Genomic DNA, 19,883 nt, shown 5'->3' on the forward strand with positions numbered 1-19,883 from the left:
GCTGTTTCTTTCCACTTTTAGCTCTTTTAGGGTTTGCTTTATGTATTTAGGTGTGCCACTATTGGAAGCATAAGTATTTGCAACCATTGTGTCTTCTTGATGGGTTGATCAATTTATTATTGTATAAAGACTTTATTTGTCTCTTTTTAAAGTCTATTTTGTCTAACGTAAGTGTAGCTACCCCTGCTTTTGTTTTGCTATCATTTGCTTAAAATATCTTTTTCCATTCTTCACTCTCGGTTTATATATTTCTTTAAAGTGAGTCTCTGTAGGCAGCATATCCTCAGATCCTGTTGTTTAACCTGTAGTCGTTTCATGCCCTTGATTAGAGAATTTAACCTGTTTATTTATTGTGAACTGTTGTCTGATAAATACTTACTAGGGCTTCCCAGGTGGCTCAGTGATAAGAGTCTGCCTGACAATGCAGGAGATGCAAGACTCGGGTTCAGTCGCTGGGTCGGGAAGATCCCCTGGAGGGCATGGCAACCCACTCCAGTGTTCTTGTCAGAGGAGTCTGGCAGGCTACAATCCATGGAGCTGTAAAGACTCCATGTCTTTACATGACTAAGCATGTACGCAAAGATTCACTATTGCCGTTTTGTTCATTGCTTTGTTGTTTTTTTTTTGGGGGGGGGGGTAGATTCATTGTTTTTTATCCTGCTGTCTTCTTTCTTTTAACATCAGTGCTTTAAGTTCTTTATCAAGTTCTTTCGTGTAATTGCTACAGTTCCCTTGTGGCTGCCATGAGGTTTATGTAATCTCAAAATCATAGCACTTTAAGTTGTTAACAACTTAACTTTAATAGAATTCCTAAACTTTGCATTTTTATTTCTCCTCCCCCTCACATTTTTGTTATTACTATTACAATTTACATGTTTTAATATTGTGTAACTAATAGGAGATTGTTGTATTTATTGTTATTATTGCTATATTCATTTTTTCAACTTTCAAATTACAGTGGTTAGTGAATTATGCACCACCACGACCATATGCAAAGCCTAACTTTGTGTATTTAGCATTCCCAGTGAATGTTATGTTCTCTTTCTCAGGTTTTTCTGATGTTAATTAGTGTCATTGTTTTCCCCGGAAGAACTCCCTTCAGAGATTCCTGCAAGGCAGGTACAGAGGCAGTGAGCTTCCTCAGCCTTTGATTTTCAGAAAAGTCTTTCTCTTTCCTCTATTTCTGAAGGATGACTCTGCCAGGTGTAGAATTTTCGATAGACTGATTTTGTTTGTTTGTTTGTTTTTTGCTTTCAATATTTGTATATGTCCTTTTTTTCTTTCCCGATTTGGAAAGTTTCTGTTGAGAAATCCACCTTGGATTCCCTTGTATGCAACTTTTCTCTTTAGTCTGACTGCTTTTTAAAATTATTTTCCTTTGACTTTTGATCATGTAATTATAATACGTCTAAGTGTAGACTTGTTTGGGGTCCTTCAGGCATCCTAGTCTGGAGGTCAGTTTCTCTTCCTAGGTTTGAGAGGTTTTCAGCCATTATTGATCTAAGTATATGTTCTGTCTCTTGCTCTCTCTCTCCTTCTGGAATTAACAAAATGTAAATTTTGTTTCTTTTCATTGTGCCCTGTAAATCCTGTAGATGTTCTTCACCCCATTTTATTCTTTACTCTTTTTGTAGTTCTGACTATGTAATTTTGAATATCTTTCAGGTCAATGGTACATTTACTGCATTATTGAGTTTAGTTCTGAAAAAAAGTCTCTATTGAATTATTCAGTTTGAATATTTTTTCAACTGTAGGTTGCTGTTTCTTAAAAAAAAAAAAAGTTTCCATTCCTTTGTGGAACTTCTCAATTTGTTCATGCATTGCTTCCCTAATTTTAATTTGTTGTCTATCTGTGTGCTTTTTTTTAATTCACTAAGCTTCCTTAAAACTATTATTCTGAATTACTTGTCTGAAAGTCGATACATCTCCATTTCTTTAGGATTAGTGACTGGAAATTTATTGGTGTCCTTTGGTACCATTGTATTTACCTGATTTTTCATTACCCATGATTCCTTTCCTTGTGTCTGCTCATTTGAGTGATCAGACTCTTCCAGATGTCACAGGTCTGCTTTGGCAGAGACCTTCCTTCAGCCCTTGGCTCAGACTGGGGGTCTTGCTGTGCCTGTTGGTGACGTCCTTGGGCAGTTACCCACTGTGATCTGCAGAAAAGCGAGGCCTCCCATGGGGATACTGCTTGAGCGGTGGTGGCCGGCACGAGCCCTCTCCCCGTCTCTCCGATCAGGTGTCCAGTGGCTGGGCCTTGCAGATGCCTCTGCAGTCCCGGGGGTGCGGAGGGGAGGTCGGAACAGAAGCAGGGGTTCTGCCAGGTGACCCACCTTCCCGTGTGGCTGCTGGTCCTTGCTGGGCCCCGGTTTCCCACTGGAGGAGCACAGACTCGGGGAGACCTCTCTTGGGGGAGGGCGGCGCGGTCAAGTTGAACCAGTTTCCTTGTCTTCCAGTGCAGTCTTTCTTGGTCTCTGCATGCATGGGGCTCTTCAGCCTCAACACCAGGCTCCAGGATTCTCTCAGTGATGTCTTCTTCATCAGTAGCTGTTAGTTGTTCTTCCTGTGAGGGGAGCAAAGTCCAGAATGACTTATCTTGCCACTCTGGGTGTTTGCTATTAAGAACAGATGTCCAAGATGAGAAAGGAATTGCCTAGGAAATTAGACCTAATTTCATGGAGATCAATGTCCTTAGCAGTTTTCTTACAAACGATTATATCCTGTCTGAATGTGTGATCAGAGATCCTTCCGTCTCTTCCATGAGTGAGATGGAAGAACTCAACTCCATCTTTATGAGAATCTCTGGGGTTAAATATCCAGGCCATGGGAGAGGCTAGTTACCCATGGGACGCCCCTCCGATACCCCCCCATACTTCGCATGTGCATCTCATCCTAATAATTTAGGAGTTCTATATAAAAAAAAAAATGACTGTAAAAAAACAGATAAAGAGAGCAAACGAGTGGTTCCCAGTTGGGAGAGGGATGTGGGGAAGGGCAAGTTAGGGAAACGGGCTGAAGAAGCACAAGGTGCTATAAAATAAGCAAGTTTTCTAATAACTCAGAAATATATATTATAATTATAATAATAAATAATATGAATAAACAATTCTACTACACCACAGGGAATACAGCTAACATTTCATAACAATCTTAAATGGAGTATAATCTATGAAAAAAGTTGAATCATTGTTGGATACTTGGAAATAATATAGATCAACTATACCTTAATAATATATCTATCTGCTCAAAAAGAATAAAAATATCTGGATGAAATTCATTCATTCAGCCAATACTTCCTGAGGCCCTGTTGCTTGCCTAATCCCAGATTGGACACTGAAAATAAAGTGGTGAAGAAAGTGGATACGCTCTGAGCCCCAGGAATTTATAGACCAGTAGTGATCTCAAGTGGCCTTGTCCTGCAATGACTTGGAGCAGGGCTTGGGTTCCCAGCCAGAGATGGGCTGGATCGTGGTGGCGAAAGCTCCAGATCCTAGCCCCAAGACCAGGGTCCTGGCCCTTCAGTTGGGCAGAAAAGAATTTTCACACAGATGGAAAGTGATGAGACAGTGAAGTATTTATTAGGAGGGGGAAAATGTACAGTATGTGCAGATAGACACACGGGCAGACTCACAGAGAGACAGTCTCTGAGTCAGGCCCTGGCGGCAGTCTGAATTACTTTCACGGGGCATTCCTTCCGGTTTTCCTTTGGCCAATCATTTTGATTTGCCTCGTTCAGAGCCCATATCTGATGACTCTCAGGACCCTCCCATGTGGGCGCACACATCTCTTAGTCAAGATGGATTTTACCGAAAAGGCATCCAGGTAGAACATCCCTTGTCGTAATTCCTCTTTGACCCCAAGGAGCCTTTCTGCGCATGTGGAATCAGGGAAGTCTCCTGACTTCAAGAAAGAGAAACACATGGTCTTTGCAGGGCCCAGCCTCCTGTCTTAATTGTCCTGCTATTCTCGTCTTGGAGTTTTGATCCACAGGGAATGAATTTCCAATAGCTTTACCCTGGGGGGTGGGGAGCATCTGTCTCCTGCCTCAGTAGGATTTGAAACCTTCTTTATTGGTAAAATTTCTCTTAATGCTTCTCATGCTATTTGACTTGTTGTTGCCTCTTGCTTCATCACACTACAATTTGTCCTAAATAGTGCTTCTGGCTTAAATTTCATAAAGCATAGGTTTGAGCACCTATTTTTCATAATTAAAAGTCCTCAGTAGCTACCTATAACTTGCTTTTTAAATTAAAAAAACAAATATTCATTTGTCTGCACCGGGTTTTAGTTGCAGGACATGGGGTCTTCAGTCTTAGCTGAGGCTTGGGTGAGCTCTCAGTTCTGGCACGTGGGGCCCAGTTCCCTGAGCAGAGCTTGAACCTGGGCCCCCTGCATTGTGAGCATGGACTCAGCCACTGAACCACCGGGAAAATCCTTCCCTATATCTTGTTAACTGAAGAATCATCTCAGCCTGGTCTCAACATCATATTCCTAATGTGCCTTTCTAGGCATCTCTCTCTAGATAGTGAATTTCCAGGCATATCTCATTAGCCTGTGGGTTCCATGAGGAAAGTAATTAAATCACACACGTTTTCATTTTTGTCATCCTATTCATTTGGTGACTGTTTTCTATTTTCTCCTTGTACTCTGGCTTCTAATCTAATTCTGGTTCTTCTGATTGGAATACCTCCTTCGCCAAGTAGTCAAGTTGTGTTTCAAATACCAACATCTTTAAAAAATATGTGTTAATTCCTATCTCCGACCCAAAGTACTAGTTCCCTCATTTAAAATCCCAGAACAGTTCTGTGTATTGCTATGTACTTCAGCTTCAGTTTCAAATCTTTGCCTTTGGAGGATTTATGAAATAATTAATAACAGTGATAAGTGTAATAGGGCAAGGCAAATAATTATAACCTTGTTAGGCAGAGATTGGCAGCAAGAAAACAAACTCTGTAAATGCTTTCAGACGTGCTTGATAAAAATTTTAATTTCCTGATCTTTTAGCTATCTACAGTTGAAACAGAATAAAAATTAATGGTTGTTCTGGTGTAGTAAAAATGAAAATTGCTCAGCTGTGCCTGACTCTTTGTGACCCCATGGACTATAACCCACCAGGCCCCTCTGTCCATGGAATTCACCAGGCAAGAATACTGGAGTGGGTTGCCATTCCCTTCTCCAGGGAATCTTCCTGACACAGTGATCGAACCCAGGTCCCCTGCTTTGCAGGCAGATTCTTTACCATCTGACCACCAGGGAAGCCCAGTGAGCCTAATTCTGAGGGACATGGTCAGATTAAAAGCCCCATGGGCTTAGAGGTAGATTAGCATGCGTAAGAGCTCCAGAATCAGTCAACTGGAATGACTGATTAGAAATATTATGTAGAAACACTCCTTTACAACATTCCAGAGAAACACACTGTTAATATGTAAATATGCCATCTATTATCTACATTAGAGCTTCTATTGAAAAGGACAAAATAAAACCAATCTCCTTCCTTCCTTCAACATTAGTAACTTTTGGTCCTTGTCATGAAACATGAGGAAACTGTGATCCTCAATCCAGTGAGGAAAATGGGGAATTATAGTAAAAGGCCATCCTTCCTCCTGAAGACTTTTTATTCCTTTCCATAAGTTTCATCCTCCCCAGTATAAGCCATCTCTCTGCTCCTATAGGATAGGAATGTACATAATTTTCAGAAGAAATTGTGATGTGCTTTCATGAACATCACCATCACTAGTACATGAACATGTTCATTTTCTTTCATGTCTTTATCCTCAGTATTTAGCACAAAGTTGGTCCAGGTAAATGGTAAACATTTGTTGAACACATAAACTTACAAAAAATGAAGATATGTTTTTCTAGAAAGAGTTACAAATTTCCAGCTACAGAATGACTAAGTCCTGGGGATATAATGTAATGCACAGAGGAAGTATAGTCAATAATATTGTAACAACTTTGCATGGTGACTGATGGTAACTGGTTTCACTGCTATGATCATTTCATAATTCATAAAAATATTGAATCACTATGTCATACACCTTAAGCTAATAAATTATTGTATGTTAATTATAACTCAGTTAAGGAAAAAAAAAGTGATATTTGGGTTAATGCAAAAGTCCTGGGGGAGGGGTGGGGAGGATCACATCCCATGACAGATAACTCTGTCTCTTCAGGGCCTGAAAAGCATTTCGCTTGTAGCTGGCCCTTGGAATAGAATTGGAACTTTGGGAAGACTATCAAGTAACATGTTTTAAATCTAGTCCTACCATTATGTTACCAGATTATCAGATTAAAACCTCTGGGTTTTTCTACCTACAAACTCCTCTAAAGTTTGTATTTAGTTTATACAGCTGAGTAAGTTTACATAGATAAAGGTACTTTCTTGGTAAAATTACTGCTGGAATGAATACATTCATGAAATGCTACAAGTCACATTGTGTTTCTAAGAGATTTAGCTGTTGATAAATTGGAGACTATGGTAACAGCTTATTAGGCTGAAGAAAGTCACTGGATGTCTGAACTGGCTGGATGAGTTGTTTCTTTCCTTGGCTTCTATTATGCACCTGGCTTTGAGTCATAGTTAAATACAGTTTCTCAAATAATTGAAACCCATTTGACCTGAAAGAAATCTCCTTCCCAAGCTGAAGGTATTTTAGAATGCATTATAGAGCAAGGAATTTGTTCTTTTAAAAATGACAGGAGAATATATATTTTGAAAGAGTTCTTACATTCTTGAAGAAGGAAAATGTTGCCTTATCATTTAATTAAGAGTGCAGAGATTATTTATCCCTTGATGGTTCTTAGCTAAATGCCCTCACTTAGCTGAAAAGACATTGCCTCAAAAAGTCTCTCAAATAAAATGAGTAAATTCTCGTTGGTGTAAAAAATTTTGTAATGAAGATTTGTTTTTTTGTTTATTTTTTACTTTTTATTTTATGATATTTTTAGAATTGCAGAAGAGTTGCAAAACTAGTACAAAGAATTCCCTTTATCCCTTCCAACCTGGCTCTCTTTAAAAAAATATGTAATTTTTGTGGAGTTGATTTTCAATGTTGTGTTAGTTACTGGTGTACAGCCAGTGACTCTGGCCCTTTTAGTGTTAGCATTTTACGCAGCTCCAATATAATTATCCTCTAAGGAGTCAACATTGTTTGATTCCACAGACTTTTTCCTAAACCACAGACCTTTTTCATTTTGCACCCTGTTTCAGGATCTAATCCAGGTTCTCACATTGCGTTTATTTTCATGTTACCTTGGTCTCCTCCAACCATGAGAGTCCCTCAGCTTTTCCTTGGCTTTCATGACCTTGAGACTTTCGAAGAGTACTGAATGGCTATTCCGTACAATGTCCATTGTTGGTTCATCGTATGTTTTGTCATGACTGCACTGGATTTATGCAATGACGTGCTTTTCTGTGTGTTGGATCAAGGGTGCATTATACCAAAATGTTTTGTTGCTGATAATGTTAACCTTTATCCTTAAAGTGGTATCTTCTAGTTTCTTCCCTGTCAAGTTACTATTTTTACCTTTGCAATTTATAAATAATTCTTTTAGAGTAGATGCTTTGAGGCTATGCAAATACCTGTTCTCCTTAAACTCTGTACACTAATTTCAACATCTATCAGTGGTTCCTGCCTGCAGTAAATTTTACTGAGTATTCTAACGAGAACTTTCTATTTTCACCATTGCTTCTACGTTTGTTTATTTATTTTGTTTTTATCAGAATGGACTCAAGGATATTTATTTTAGTCTTTGGGTTGTATTACAATATTATCATTCATTTGCTAAACTTGTTCCAGCTAAAGCCACTAGGCACTTTGATTTTTGTTTTCCTTGTTTTAAAAATGCATCCTTTAGAATAGCTTTAGAGTTACAGAAAAATGAATAAAATAACATATGGAGTTCCCATATACTCCCAGCTTCTGCTATTATTAACATCCTACATTAGTGTAATACCTTTGTTACAATTAATGAATTATATCAATTCATACTGATGCCCAATATCGATGTCTTATCCTTAAATTCAGATTTCTTTAGTTTTTACCTAATGTTCCTTTTCTGTTCCCAGACTCCACAGGATACCATAGTACATATTTACATGTTGTCTTCTTACGCTCCTTGTGGCCGTGACAGTTCTTAGACTTTCCTCAGTTTTGATGACCTTGATGATTTTTGAGAAGTACTTGTCAGGCATTTTCTAGGATACCCTTCTATTGATATTTGCCTTAAGATATTTTTCATAATTAAAATATAGTTATGAGACCCATTTTTATCATATCACATAGAGAATATGTATCAATACAACACTATTTATCAATGTTGATGTTAATCTTGTTTAAAAATCTACCTCCTTTTAAAAAATTTATAATTTTTTTTTTATTTTTTAAGCTTCTTCTTATTTTGTATTGGGGTATAGCCGATGAACAGTGTTGTGATGGTTTCAGGTGAATGGTGAAAGGACGCAGTCACACGTATTCACGTATGCTTTCTCCCCCAAACCTCCCTCCCGTCCAGGCTGCCACGTGATGCTGAGCTGAGACCCCTGTGTCATACGGTAGGTCCCCCTTTTTTTTCTGCCTTTCCGTCATTCACTTTTTGGATGGAAGCTGCTATGCATGGCACATACTTAAGGAGGGGGAAGTGAACCCTTTCTATTGACAGCAGAGTATTTATGTAAGTTATTTGGAATTCTGTGTGGGAGACTTGCTTATTGTTCCACATTTATGTATTTATTCATATATGCATATCATTATAGAACTGTGTGTATTTACTTTATATTTCATATATATATGTGACTTCCCTGGTGGCTCAGAGGGTAAAGCGTCTGCCTACAATGTGGAAGACCTGGGTTCGATCCCTGAGTCGGGAAGATCCCCTGAAGAAGGAAATGGCGGCCCACTCCAGTGTTCTTGCCTGGAGAATCCCATGGACGGAGGAGCCTGGTGGGCTACAGTCTGTGGGATTGCAAAGAGTCGGACACGACTGAGCGACTTCACTTCTTTCCCTTTCATATAAGTATTACAATACTGTATTACTGTGTTCAGACTGTTTTGGCTTTGGCCACTGGAGCTGGGGAAGAAGTGAAAGTAGGACGGGCTCCTGCGTTCCTTCGACGTGTCCTCTCAGTGTGGTTTATTTGCTCACTGTTGGACCTTCCTGACTTCTGGCGTGGTGGGCTGCTCTTATCATCTTGTGCATCTCCTGCCTCCGTTCTAGAGTCAGGCATTTCTCCAAGGAGCAATGCTGATTCCTTTTAGAAGAGACCACGATCTGGTTTAGATGTGCTCATTGCTGCTAGGATGCCATTGCTTTTAGGCCCTTCCATCGAACAGAGTGAGAACAGATATTTCTATAGTAAGCCAGGTTTATGCACATAAAACTGGGTTGGCCCACAAATTCATTCAGGTTTTTTCCATAAGATGGTACAGAAAAGCCTGAATGAACTTTCTGGCCAACCCAGTATTTCCATATGCAGTGGTCTGTGGCTTCCCTGGTGGTGCAAACGGTAAAGAATCTGCTTGCAGGGCACAAGACCCAGGTTCGAGCCCTGGGTTGGGGAGATCCCCTGGAGAAGGGAATGGCAACCCACTCCAATATTCTTGCCTGGAGAATCCCATGGACGGAGGAGCCTGGCAGCTTCAGTCCATGGGGTCACAATGAGTCGGACACGACTGAGCAACTTCACTAGCTAGCTAGTGATCTGTACCAACTGCAAACTAAACATAAATGCATAGGAATGTCTTCAACTCTAATCCCTTACTGCATGGACCACTTAACTTCCTCCACTTGCTGATCTGAACCTCACACTCTTATAGGGAGAAATCTGGCTCCCATGATCCCCTATCCACTTACTTAGCTATTTAATTCCAGATGATGTCAGACTTGTTAATCCACATGCCAAATGGAAACAACTGTATCATGAGCATGCAGTGCTAATATATAGGACTTTTGCCTTTATTTTATAGATTTCCCTAGTGTCCGAAAGTGCTTGGGTACTTTTCCCCATTAGGGCTTTCCTGGTGGCTCATTGGTAAAGAATTTGTCTGAAATGCAGGAGACCCAGGCTCAATCCCTGGGTCAGGAAGCTCCCCTAGAGAAGGAAATGGCAACCCACTCTGGTATTTTTGCCTGGGAAATCCCATGGACAAAGGAGCCTGGTGGGCTACAAGTCCATGGGGTTGCAAAGAGTCAGACATGAGTTAGCAACTAAACAACAACAATTCACCCCCCACACACACACCTTTCAGTAAGGTCGTTTCACGTATTTTTAAAGTTGAGGTATGTGCCTGCCTGCGTGGTCAGTCGCTTCAGTTGTGTCCAACTCTTTGAGAGCCTGTGGACTGAGCCTTTACCGCTGAGCCACTGGGGAAGCCCACATTGAGGTATACTTGGCATGTGAGAATGTATTAGTTTCAGGTGTACAATATAGTGAGTCCAGTTAACATCTGTTACTATTTCCTTAACGTACATTTTAAATATAGTTAGATTCTTTTGTCCCAGTCATCACTTCTTCCTGGAGCTCCTGAACTTCTAAACCATTTCAAAAAATTGTTGAATACATTAATATTTGCTTTTTAGGTATAAAGTTCTCTGGGTTTTGACCAATGCATAATGCCATGGAAACAGCATTCCACACCATATACAGTATCCTCGCTGCTTGGAACGTTCCCACAGCTCCGGCGTCACCCACTCCTGTCCCAGCACCCATCCATCTCCATACCGTCTCCACGGTTTCACCATCGCTATGCTTTTGTCTTTCCTAGAAGGTCATGTAAGTGAAAGTATGTCGCTTTTTAAAGGTTGGCCTGTTTTGTTTAGCAATATATGTTTAGGTTTCTTCCATATCTCTTTTGGCTTGACAGATAATTTGTTTTTATCACTGAATAATATTCCATTGTACTTAAGTACCAACTCATTATCATTAGTTTATCAAAAAGACATCTGGGCTGCTTACAGTTTTGGTGATGGTTAGTAAAACTGCTATGAACATTCACATCAAGATTTTTGTGTGGACATAAATTTTTTAATTGGTTGGATAAATGCAGCCATAGGGTCCCCTTGTTTGTGGGGCGTATGTTGCAAGACCTCCAGTGGGTGCCTGAAACTTCACATAGTACAGAACTGTATATATACTTTGTTTTTTCCTGTATCAGCATACAAACTTATGATAAAGTTTAACTTATAAGTCAGTAAGAGAATATTTGAATTGCCAGTATCACTACTCTTGCACTTTGGGGCCATTATTAAGTGAAATAAGACTTACTCTCAAACACTGCAATACCATGACAGCTGATCTGATAACCAGTAGGCCACTAAGTGACTAATGGTGGGTAACATATACAGATTGCCGTGCTGGATAAAGGAATAGTTCACATCCTGGGCAAGATGGGGCACAGTGCGGCAAGGTTTTCGTATACTACTTAGAACAGGGTACCATTTAAAACTTATGAATTGCTTATTTCCGGAATCCTGATCTAACATTTTTGGACCACAGTTGTCTGCAGATAACTGAAACTGTAGACATTGAAACCCAGGGGCCCAGGGGTGGGGAGCTGCCATACTTGGAGTGGGATTAACACGTTGCCCAGTGGGATTGTGTTCACTTTGTAGGAAACTGCCGGGCTGCCTTGTGGTGCGGCTGCGCTGCTTGTGTATCGCCCTGGCAACGAGCACCCACTCCTGCTGACCCCATGCCCACCAGTGTTTCGCACTCTCAGTCTTTGTTTTGTTTTGTTTTACCCTTCCTGGTTGGTGTGCAAGATCTCATTATTGCTTTACTTTGCAATTCCCTAGTGACAAATAATGTGGACAGCTTTCCACATGCATATTTCCCATATGTTGATTTCCTGTTCAGATTATTTGACATTTTTTAAATTGCATTCTGTTTTATTATCTCATTGTGAGAGTGCTTTGTAGATTTTGGACCCAATGTTTTATAGGATACATATTTTTCAAATATTTTTGCTAAGTTTCTGTGGCTTATCTTTATTTTTTTGATAGTATCATAAGAGAATACAAGTTTTTAATTTTAATGAAGTCCAATTTATTGATTTTTTTGTCATTTATTGTTCTTTAGGTGTTGTATCTCAAGACTCACTGCCAAAGACAAGGTCACTTAGATTTTCTTCTATATATTTATGTATGTAATTTGTTTTGAGTTAATTTTTGTGAAAGATGTAAGATTTGTGTCTTGATTCACATTTTTGCTTATGAAGATTCAATTATTCCAGCACTATTTGTTGAAAAAGACTATACTGTCTCCATTTAACTGTCTTGTTCCTTTGTAAAAGATCAGTTAATGATATTTGTGGGTTTATTCCTGTGTCATTTTGTTCCAGTGATCCACATGTTTGTATTTCCACCAGTACTAGACTGTCTTAATTACTCTAGCTTAAAAGCAAGTCTTGAAGTCAATTAATGTCAGTCTTCTAACCTTATTCTTCTTCAGTATTACATTGATTATTCTGATTCCTTTTCCTTTCCTTATAAGCATTTGATCAGTTTGCTGACATCTACAAAATAACTTGCTGGGATTTTGATAGAGATTACATTGAATCCACAGGTCAAATTGGGGAAAACTGACATCTTACAATTGTTTAGCTTGCCAATCAATGAACACAGAATATCTCTTAATTTATGTAGGTATTCTTTTAATTTTTTATCAGAGTTCTGCAGTTTTATACATGATTATCTGGTACATATCTGTTAGGTTTATAGTTATAGTATTTTTAATGCTATTGTAAATAGTATTGTGGTTTTATATTTCAAATTTCAATTGTTAGTTGCTAGTATATAGGAAAAGAACTGATGTTTGCATCTTTATCTTGTGTCCTGAAACCTTTTTATCATTGCTTATTAGTTCCAGGAGCATGTCTGTTGATTCTTTGGGCTTTTCTACATAGGCGATCATGTCAACTGTGAAAAAGAGTTTTATATCTTCCTTCCCAGTCTTTATGGTTATTATTTCCTTTTCTTATTTTATTGCACTAGCTAGAACTTCTAGTTCAATACTGAATAGTTGTGGTGTTTCCACTATCTTGTTCCCAAGCTTAACCAGAAATGATCTAGTTCTCACCAGTAAGTACAATATTAGCGCTAGGTTTTTAGGTAGACGTTCTTTATCAAATTGAAGTTTTTCTTTAGGTGCTTGTGGGATTTTATTTTTTTAATAGTAGGTAAAATGTCATCCCTGAAAAAAAATCTACAAAGTTTCTCAAAAGAATATTAGTTGAAAGTTACTCCATTCTTATGATAAAAAGAAAAAAGTTCCAAAAATTGTATCTTTTAAAACTTAGTTCCGTGACATCTTTTCTTCATAAACCTCTTTATGAAATGATTGGCTGACTTGTTGAAGCTCTTCCAATTTTGCTTAGGTCACACCTCAATTATACCCATCATAGGCAAGTTTTTTCATGGAGATAATTGGAAGAGACCCTGAAATCTCTGTCCAAGGAGAGTTGTTCAACACATGGATATATTCTGTGACTTCCTGTTGTGCAGAGGATGAGTCTAGATGAGCTGACATGGTGAGTTCATGAGCTGGCATGGAACGGATGCTTATGCTAACACTCAGTTCTAATCTCACACTGTGTAGGCCACCATCTAATCAGAAGCTGGCTCCCCAGGTAATCTGCATACAGGGATAACTTGTGTCGAATTGAGAGATGAATAAGTTTCCTTCAAAGGGGAAAAATAAAGAGGTTTTTGGCATTCAAAATTTATTCATTAGCATTATGAGTAGTCTCATATGAATCTGCTCTTAAGGGGTAAAGATGGTCTTGAAATGCCAAGAAACAAAACTTTTAATCTCTCAAAGTCTAGGAATTGTTTATCAAAATTCACTGAAAGTTTTAGATTCTTGAAAATTTTGAAATTTTGAGTGAGAGATGTGATTCTTGGGACCACCAAAGTCTACCATATGACCAGTCCTCTGGTTTGGAAAGAAATCTGTTGCCAGAATAGAGAATGTACTCTGAGAATGGGGTACCCATTAAAAAACAAGTGGCATAGGTGGGAATCTGCATAAACATTTTAAGTCTGCACTGATGACTATAGTTCTCAGAGAATCTTAAGAGATGAAGAAAGCAGTAATTGGAGTGCATTTCTTTAGACCCATAGTAACCAAGTATCTCCCCTTTTCTGTCCCTTAGAAGGCAATCAGAGTTCCAAAGAGAGCTGGATAAAATGGAATAATACATTTTGTACAAGGAATCTTAGAATATTTCCAAAATATGTTGGCTTTCTTTGCTTCACCCTTGCCACAGTTTTGTTTCTCTTCATAGTCTAACTCCATAGTTGTCCTCCTCACTCCCACCTGAGTCAGAAGAGTACTTATTGATCTCGAGCCTGAGAAATTCTTTAAAGGTAGACAGGAGGTGTGAAGAATGATCCCAATGGTATTTTCTTCAACACTTTCACAGCCAATGTTATCTGTGAATCTTCTTAAGTAATCAATCACTACCTTAGGTGAAAGAAATTTACAGTCCTCTAAAAAGCTTTACATAAAATTTCTCTTAAGTCATATGAATAAGTAGTGCACAAGATTTAACAAATTCAAACCCATTTCTGGTGATTCAATTCAAGCTCACCAAACCAAGCACTTTGGTGATTTGTAGTCAGTTACTGAACTTCTTTGGCTAAGTAGTAGCTCTCTAGTCACCTAACGAATGCACTGGACTTGGTGATATTTCAGATCTCTTCCAACTCTTATATTATATCTTTTATAAGCACTGACACTCCTTGGAAACTTAAATAATATCTTTCCCATATGTTCATTTCATGCATTTTGATTCATTTTCCTTCTAAAATAAGGTACTTGTCTTGGTAAAGAATAAACAAAATCCAGATTTCACAGGCTAACCGAGCCAGAAACCAGAAAGCCGGAAGAAATGAAAATCTCGTAAGATGCTCAGATTAATGTTAAAGATGTTGTGGTTAGCCACAATCAGACAAGGTTTTAGATGAACACCCAAGGGGCCAGTGCTTTCAGCATTTGGAATTCCTGCTAATATTTCAAAACAATTTTCCATAATAAATCTGTTGTGTTAAAGGATGTTAACACTCTGTGTTTTATCATCTCTTATACTTTACAGATGTTACTTGCTTTAAGAGTTTTAAATTTATCTTACTGGTATTTACACATTTAGGAAAAACAGTAAGAGGAGATTTTAAGACAGGTGTTGGTAGAATCAAGTTTTGACATGGATGAAACACAAGGTGTGACAAGGAATTTTTGTATTCATGTATCCATTCTTTTATTCATCACATTTTTTTGAATGCTTACTATGTGCCGGGTGATATGAGAATTGCAGTGAATAGAAAGAGTTAAGTTTCTGCCTTCACAGCATTTACGTTTTAGGAGAAGGCAAAGCAATTAGAATGTAACATGATAAGTGTAACAGGTATCATGGGGCATGTAGAGAGAGAATGCCTAACTGGGACATGATATGTTAAGAGAGCTTCCTGGAGAAGCAAGGTACTAGCTGAGGCTAATTGTGGGTCACAGAGCATCCAAGCAGAGGGCTATTCATGCAGAACATCAGAGACCAGGGAGATGATGCTAGGGAGCTGAACAGATTTCAACCTCAGCTGAGTATAGAGAACAAGGTGGGAAGTGATAGAGAATTAGACTGGAGGCGTCAGCAAAGGAGACTCTGAAGAATATGGTTAGCCATGAGTAGCACATCTAATTTTATTCTAAAGGCAATGAAAAGCCATTGGACATATTTAGATAGTCATTGACATGATTTAGAACATTTACTGTGGCTGAAGTAGAGAGTATAGAATGGAAATGAGACATTACTTTAAAAGTCACAGGCACCATACTTAGGATGTGATATAACAAGTTGAGGTGGCTGAACAGGGTTGTGACAAGGGGCATTTAAGACAAGTGAAAGAATTTGAGTCAAGAGTCAACGTGACTTGTTGATGGATTTCAGGTGGATCAAAATAGAAAATTGCCAGATTTGACGCCTAATTTCCCATCTTACGTACCGTTTGGTGGTAGTTGGGCAAGGTATGGCTCCCAGAAAAAGGAGCAAACTGGGAATGAGAGATAAAAAGAGGGATCTGTTTTAGAGGCAACTTCTCTTTAGAGTTCCTGTGACCTCTGAGTGGAAATGTCAAGGAGTCAGTTGGATGTGTTGTTTCAGGACTCAGGAGAGAGATTTGAACTGAAGGACTAAAGCAGTCCTCAGTATTCCTCATTTGAAAAGACCCTGATGCTGGGAAAGATTGAAGGCGGGAGGAGAAGGGGACAACAGAGGATGGGATGGTTGGATGGCATCACTGACTCAGTGGACATGAGTTTGAGTAAGCTCCGGGAGCTGGTGATGGACAGGGAGGCCTGACGTGCTGCAGTCCATGGGGTCAGTCGGACACAACTGAACAGTAGTAAGTCACCAACAGAAAGACAATAATGGTGAGGACTTTCTATGCTTCAGTGACTGATGATGATTATTCAATTACTTGAGGTACTTTATTCATATTAATTCCTTAAATCTTCAAAATAACAGTTTGATGTAGGTATTTGAGGGAACACAGACAAGGAGAGTGACAGATCCAGAATTGAATCCTGAAAACCTGGTCCACGAGTCCATGGCCTTAATCACTGAGGTCACTGGAGCCACTGTAGCGTGGACACGTGACCAAGGAAAGCATGTAGAGTGGCAGCAGCGTCCGCAGAGAGGGCCCGATAGCACCAGTATTTCAGAGATTGGAAGAAAAGAAAAATATGCAAAAGAGATTTAAGGAGAAGAAGGTGACAGAGGGCAAGGTCGCAGGTGGCGCGGTGGTGAAAAGCCTGCCTGCTAATGCAGGTAATGCAGGAGATGCGGATTCGATCCCTGGGTTGGGGAGATCCCTTGGAGGTGGGCATGGCAGACCGCTCCAGTATTCTTGCCTGGAGAATTGCATAGACATAGGAGCTCGGTAGGCTACAGTCCATGGGGTTGCAGAGGGTCGGACACAACTGAGCAGCTGAGCACACAGCAATGTAAAAGGAAACGCATATCCAGAGTCACAAGAAATAGCGCTTTCAAATGCCACTGAGAAGTCTGAAGATTGGCCCTGAAATATGCACCTTGGGCCTGGCAGGTCATGAGCCCAAGTGGAATGGGCTTGTATGTCATCCCGAAGTCTGGCTCTTGTTCCGCGGTCTCGAGATTGTCTGTCTGGGTTTTGTGCAGCAGAGTCCCCTGGATCCTGTGTCTCCAACCCAGATCCAAAGATCCAGACACTTTTGAAGTTGAGAGGAGCATACAGGCACTTTGAAAGCTCTGCAGGAGATGTTGATGCCCATCCAAAATTCATAGTCAGCGCTCTTAGTCACCGGAGAGTCCCTGATCACGCGGGGGCGGTGACACTGATCCATTCATGTTGTAGAAAGATTTCTTTGATGGCTGTGCACCAGCGTGGGGTGGGGCTGGCAGGGAGAATAGGGGCCAAACAACAGCTGAGAGAGCTAGGCAGGCCAGTATTCTGGATAAACTCCTAAACCTGGACTGAAAGTTATAGCTACTCCTTGAATTTCTCATACTTTTTACTTTCTTAAGGCAGAATCTATTAATATCATGGATGCCTCATCTCTGAAACCCTGTGGTCTTTGCACACGAAAAAGCTTTTCATGGTGAGTTTCAATGACTTAGTTCGGCAGATGTGAAGTTCAATCAGAAACTAGCAAGTCTGAGATATAGTTGGAAACAAAGGGCTTCCCTACATTGTGTTGTTTGTTAGAAACATGCAATTTTTTTTTCCCCATTGCTTAGAAACAAAGCTTTAATACGTCTATAATTCTAAAAGCATGGGAGGGGGTTCCAGTGGAAAGCATTGAGTTTATTTATTTATTTCAAAGAATTACAAAGAAGAGAGAAAAGGCACTGTTTTCCTTCCTGTCTGCTGCTTTTCAAAAAGCCTTAATTGAGCACAGCTGTGATATAGCACAGACCTAAAACAGGAAATGAGTATTTCGATAATTCTACATTTGCAAAGTACTTCTTAAATGCCGTGGTGAAAATACCAACAACAGTGTCTTTTGAGATTAACTGTGAAGGGATTGGGTTTAACTCACCCAATTATTTCAGAACACCCCACTTTCAAAAAGATTCTGAAAAAGATCCCTTTTCTCTAAGCTGTCAGGGTGCAGCAAACATAAAAATAAAAAGCAAGAGAAAAGAAGAAAAGTGAGTGTACAGACTAGAGCAAAAGGCTGTTGTTCCAAGCGAATCTTTCTTCCCTGCACTGTGGCTGCCAAGTACAATCTCACATTTTTTGACCTAGGAGCAGTCTTCGCTAGATCATTTCTTCAGCGGGAATGTGACTGCTGATGAAGCACTTGGGCTCTTGGACCAAGTCCTTAAGTACTTTGCAATGATGTGCTTCAGGAAGAGATTTTCTTTTTTTTTATAAAGACTTTCAATGTCAACACATTTTAAAGTTAATAGCAGCCCTGAGTCACACACAGCCATCCCCACTGCCACCCCAAGTTCCTTTCATTTCGATTACTGACAGATAACGCTGACCTCTGGCCTTGCTGCTGGCAGTGTAGGAGGACGCTGGCTTTGGGTCATTTGACTACAGTGTTCTTGGTCATAGGTTGCTGGGTTTGGGTGAGCTGCAAAGTGTGCTCAAGACAGCAAACATTTTGTGTCCTATTTTGAAAAGCCAGCTTCCTTGAGAAAGCAAAAGGAAATTGTGCCCATTCTCATCTTGATTTTTCTCAGGAAATTCACCAGTCGTTTAGTTCAGTTTGACAAGCACTGAGTATATAGAGTTCCAGGCACTGTGCTGTATGTTGGAAACACAGAGTTCTACTGCAAGTAAGTAATGGTTCAATGCAGGGATATGCAGACTTTTCTATATAAGGTGAAGAAGTCAAGATTTTAGGCTTTGTGGGGCAACATACAGTCTCCACCACATGCTCTTCTTGTTCTTTTTCATGTTCACATGTTCTCTCTTTTACAACCATTTAGATTTAAAATCCATGCAAAAGTAAATAGCTGATTTAACAGATAAATAAATAATACAGAAAAGACAGCCCCACACATGGAGAAACAGTAGTTTGGGCCATAGGAAATTGCTAATAGTTGACCATTTTTTGATGGCAATTTTGTATGATTCTACCTATGTGTTTAGTCCAAACTCAGTTCAGTTCAGTTCATGTCTGACTCTGTGACCCCATGAATCACAGCACGCCAGGCCTCCCTGTCCATCACAAACTCCCGGAGTTTACTCTAACTCATGTCCATAGAGTCGGTGATGCCATCCAGCCATCTCATCCTCTGTCATCCCCTTCTCCTCCTGCCCCCAATCCCTCCCAGCATCAGGGTCTTTTCCAATAAGTCGACTCTCCGCATGAGGTGGCCAAAGTATTGGAGTTTCAGCTTCAGCATCAGTCCTTCCAATGAACACCCAGGACTGATCTCCTTAAGGATGGACTGGTTGGATCTCCTTGCAGTCCAAGGGACTCTCAAGAGTCTTCTCCAACACCACAGTTCAACCTAAAACATAGTTAATTAAATTCCAGACAATTTTACAGTCTATATATACATTATATATATATAAATTTGTATAAATATAAATGTATAGGTGAAGGAATTAATAAATAGTACCTGGGAGTACCTTATCAGGAAGATAAATTTTGACTCATATTTTGATAAGCAGGTAGAAAATCGGCGGGAGGAGTTGGAGAGAGTCCAAGCAGATAAAAAAGACACAGCTGTGACCCCAAGCCCTCACAGTGGCTCTGAAGCACAAAGTGAGTATGAAAGATATACTTGGATAAACTTGGGCCAGGGTGTCCAGAGCTTCGTACAACTTGCTAAGGAGCTTAGACTGTATCCTTCAAGTGTCAAGAATTGAAGACTTAACCAGAGAAATGCTGC

General features: G+C 39.7%; 1 protein-coding gene across 2 annotated transcripts in view; it reads right to left on the reverse strand.

Moving 5' to 3' along the window:
- Nucleotides 1-1,978: 1,978 nt before the first annotated feature.
- LOC122688122 overlaps nt 1,979-19,883 on the reverse strand; it is a 102,805-nt gene continuing 84,900 nt past the window's right edge. The window contains exon 3 of one of the 2 annotated variants that reach the window (XM_043893965.1): nt 1,979-2,566. In XM_043893965.1, coding sequence (XP_043749900.1) covers nt 2,000-2,566 — 567 coding nt within the window. In that variant the 3' untranslated portion in view covers nt 1,979-1,999. Of the gene's footprint in view, nt 2,567-19,445; nt 19,500-19,883 lie in introns of those variants that run through there. The other variant, XR_006339340.1, reaches the window with a different exon arrangement.

Source organism: Cervus elaphus, chromosome 32 (genome assembly GCF_910594005.1).
Source record: "Cervus elaphus chromosome 32, mCerEla1.1, whole genome shotgun sequence".
Classification (NCBI taxonomy): Eukaryota; Metazoa; Chordata; class Mammalia; order Artiodactyla; family Cervidae; genus Cervus; species Cervus elaphus.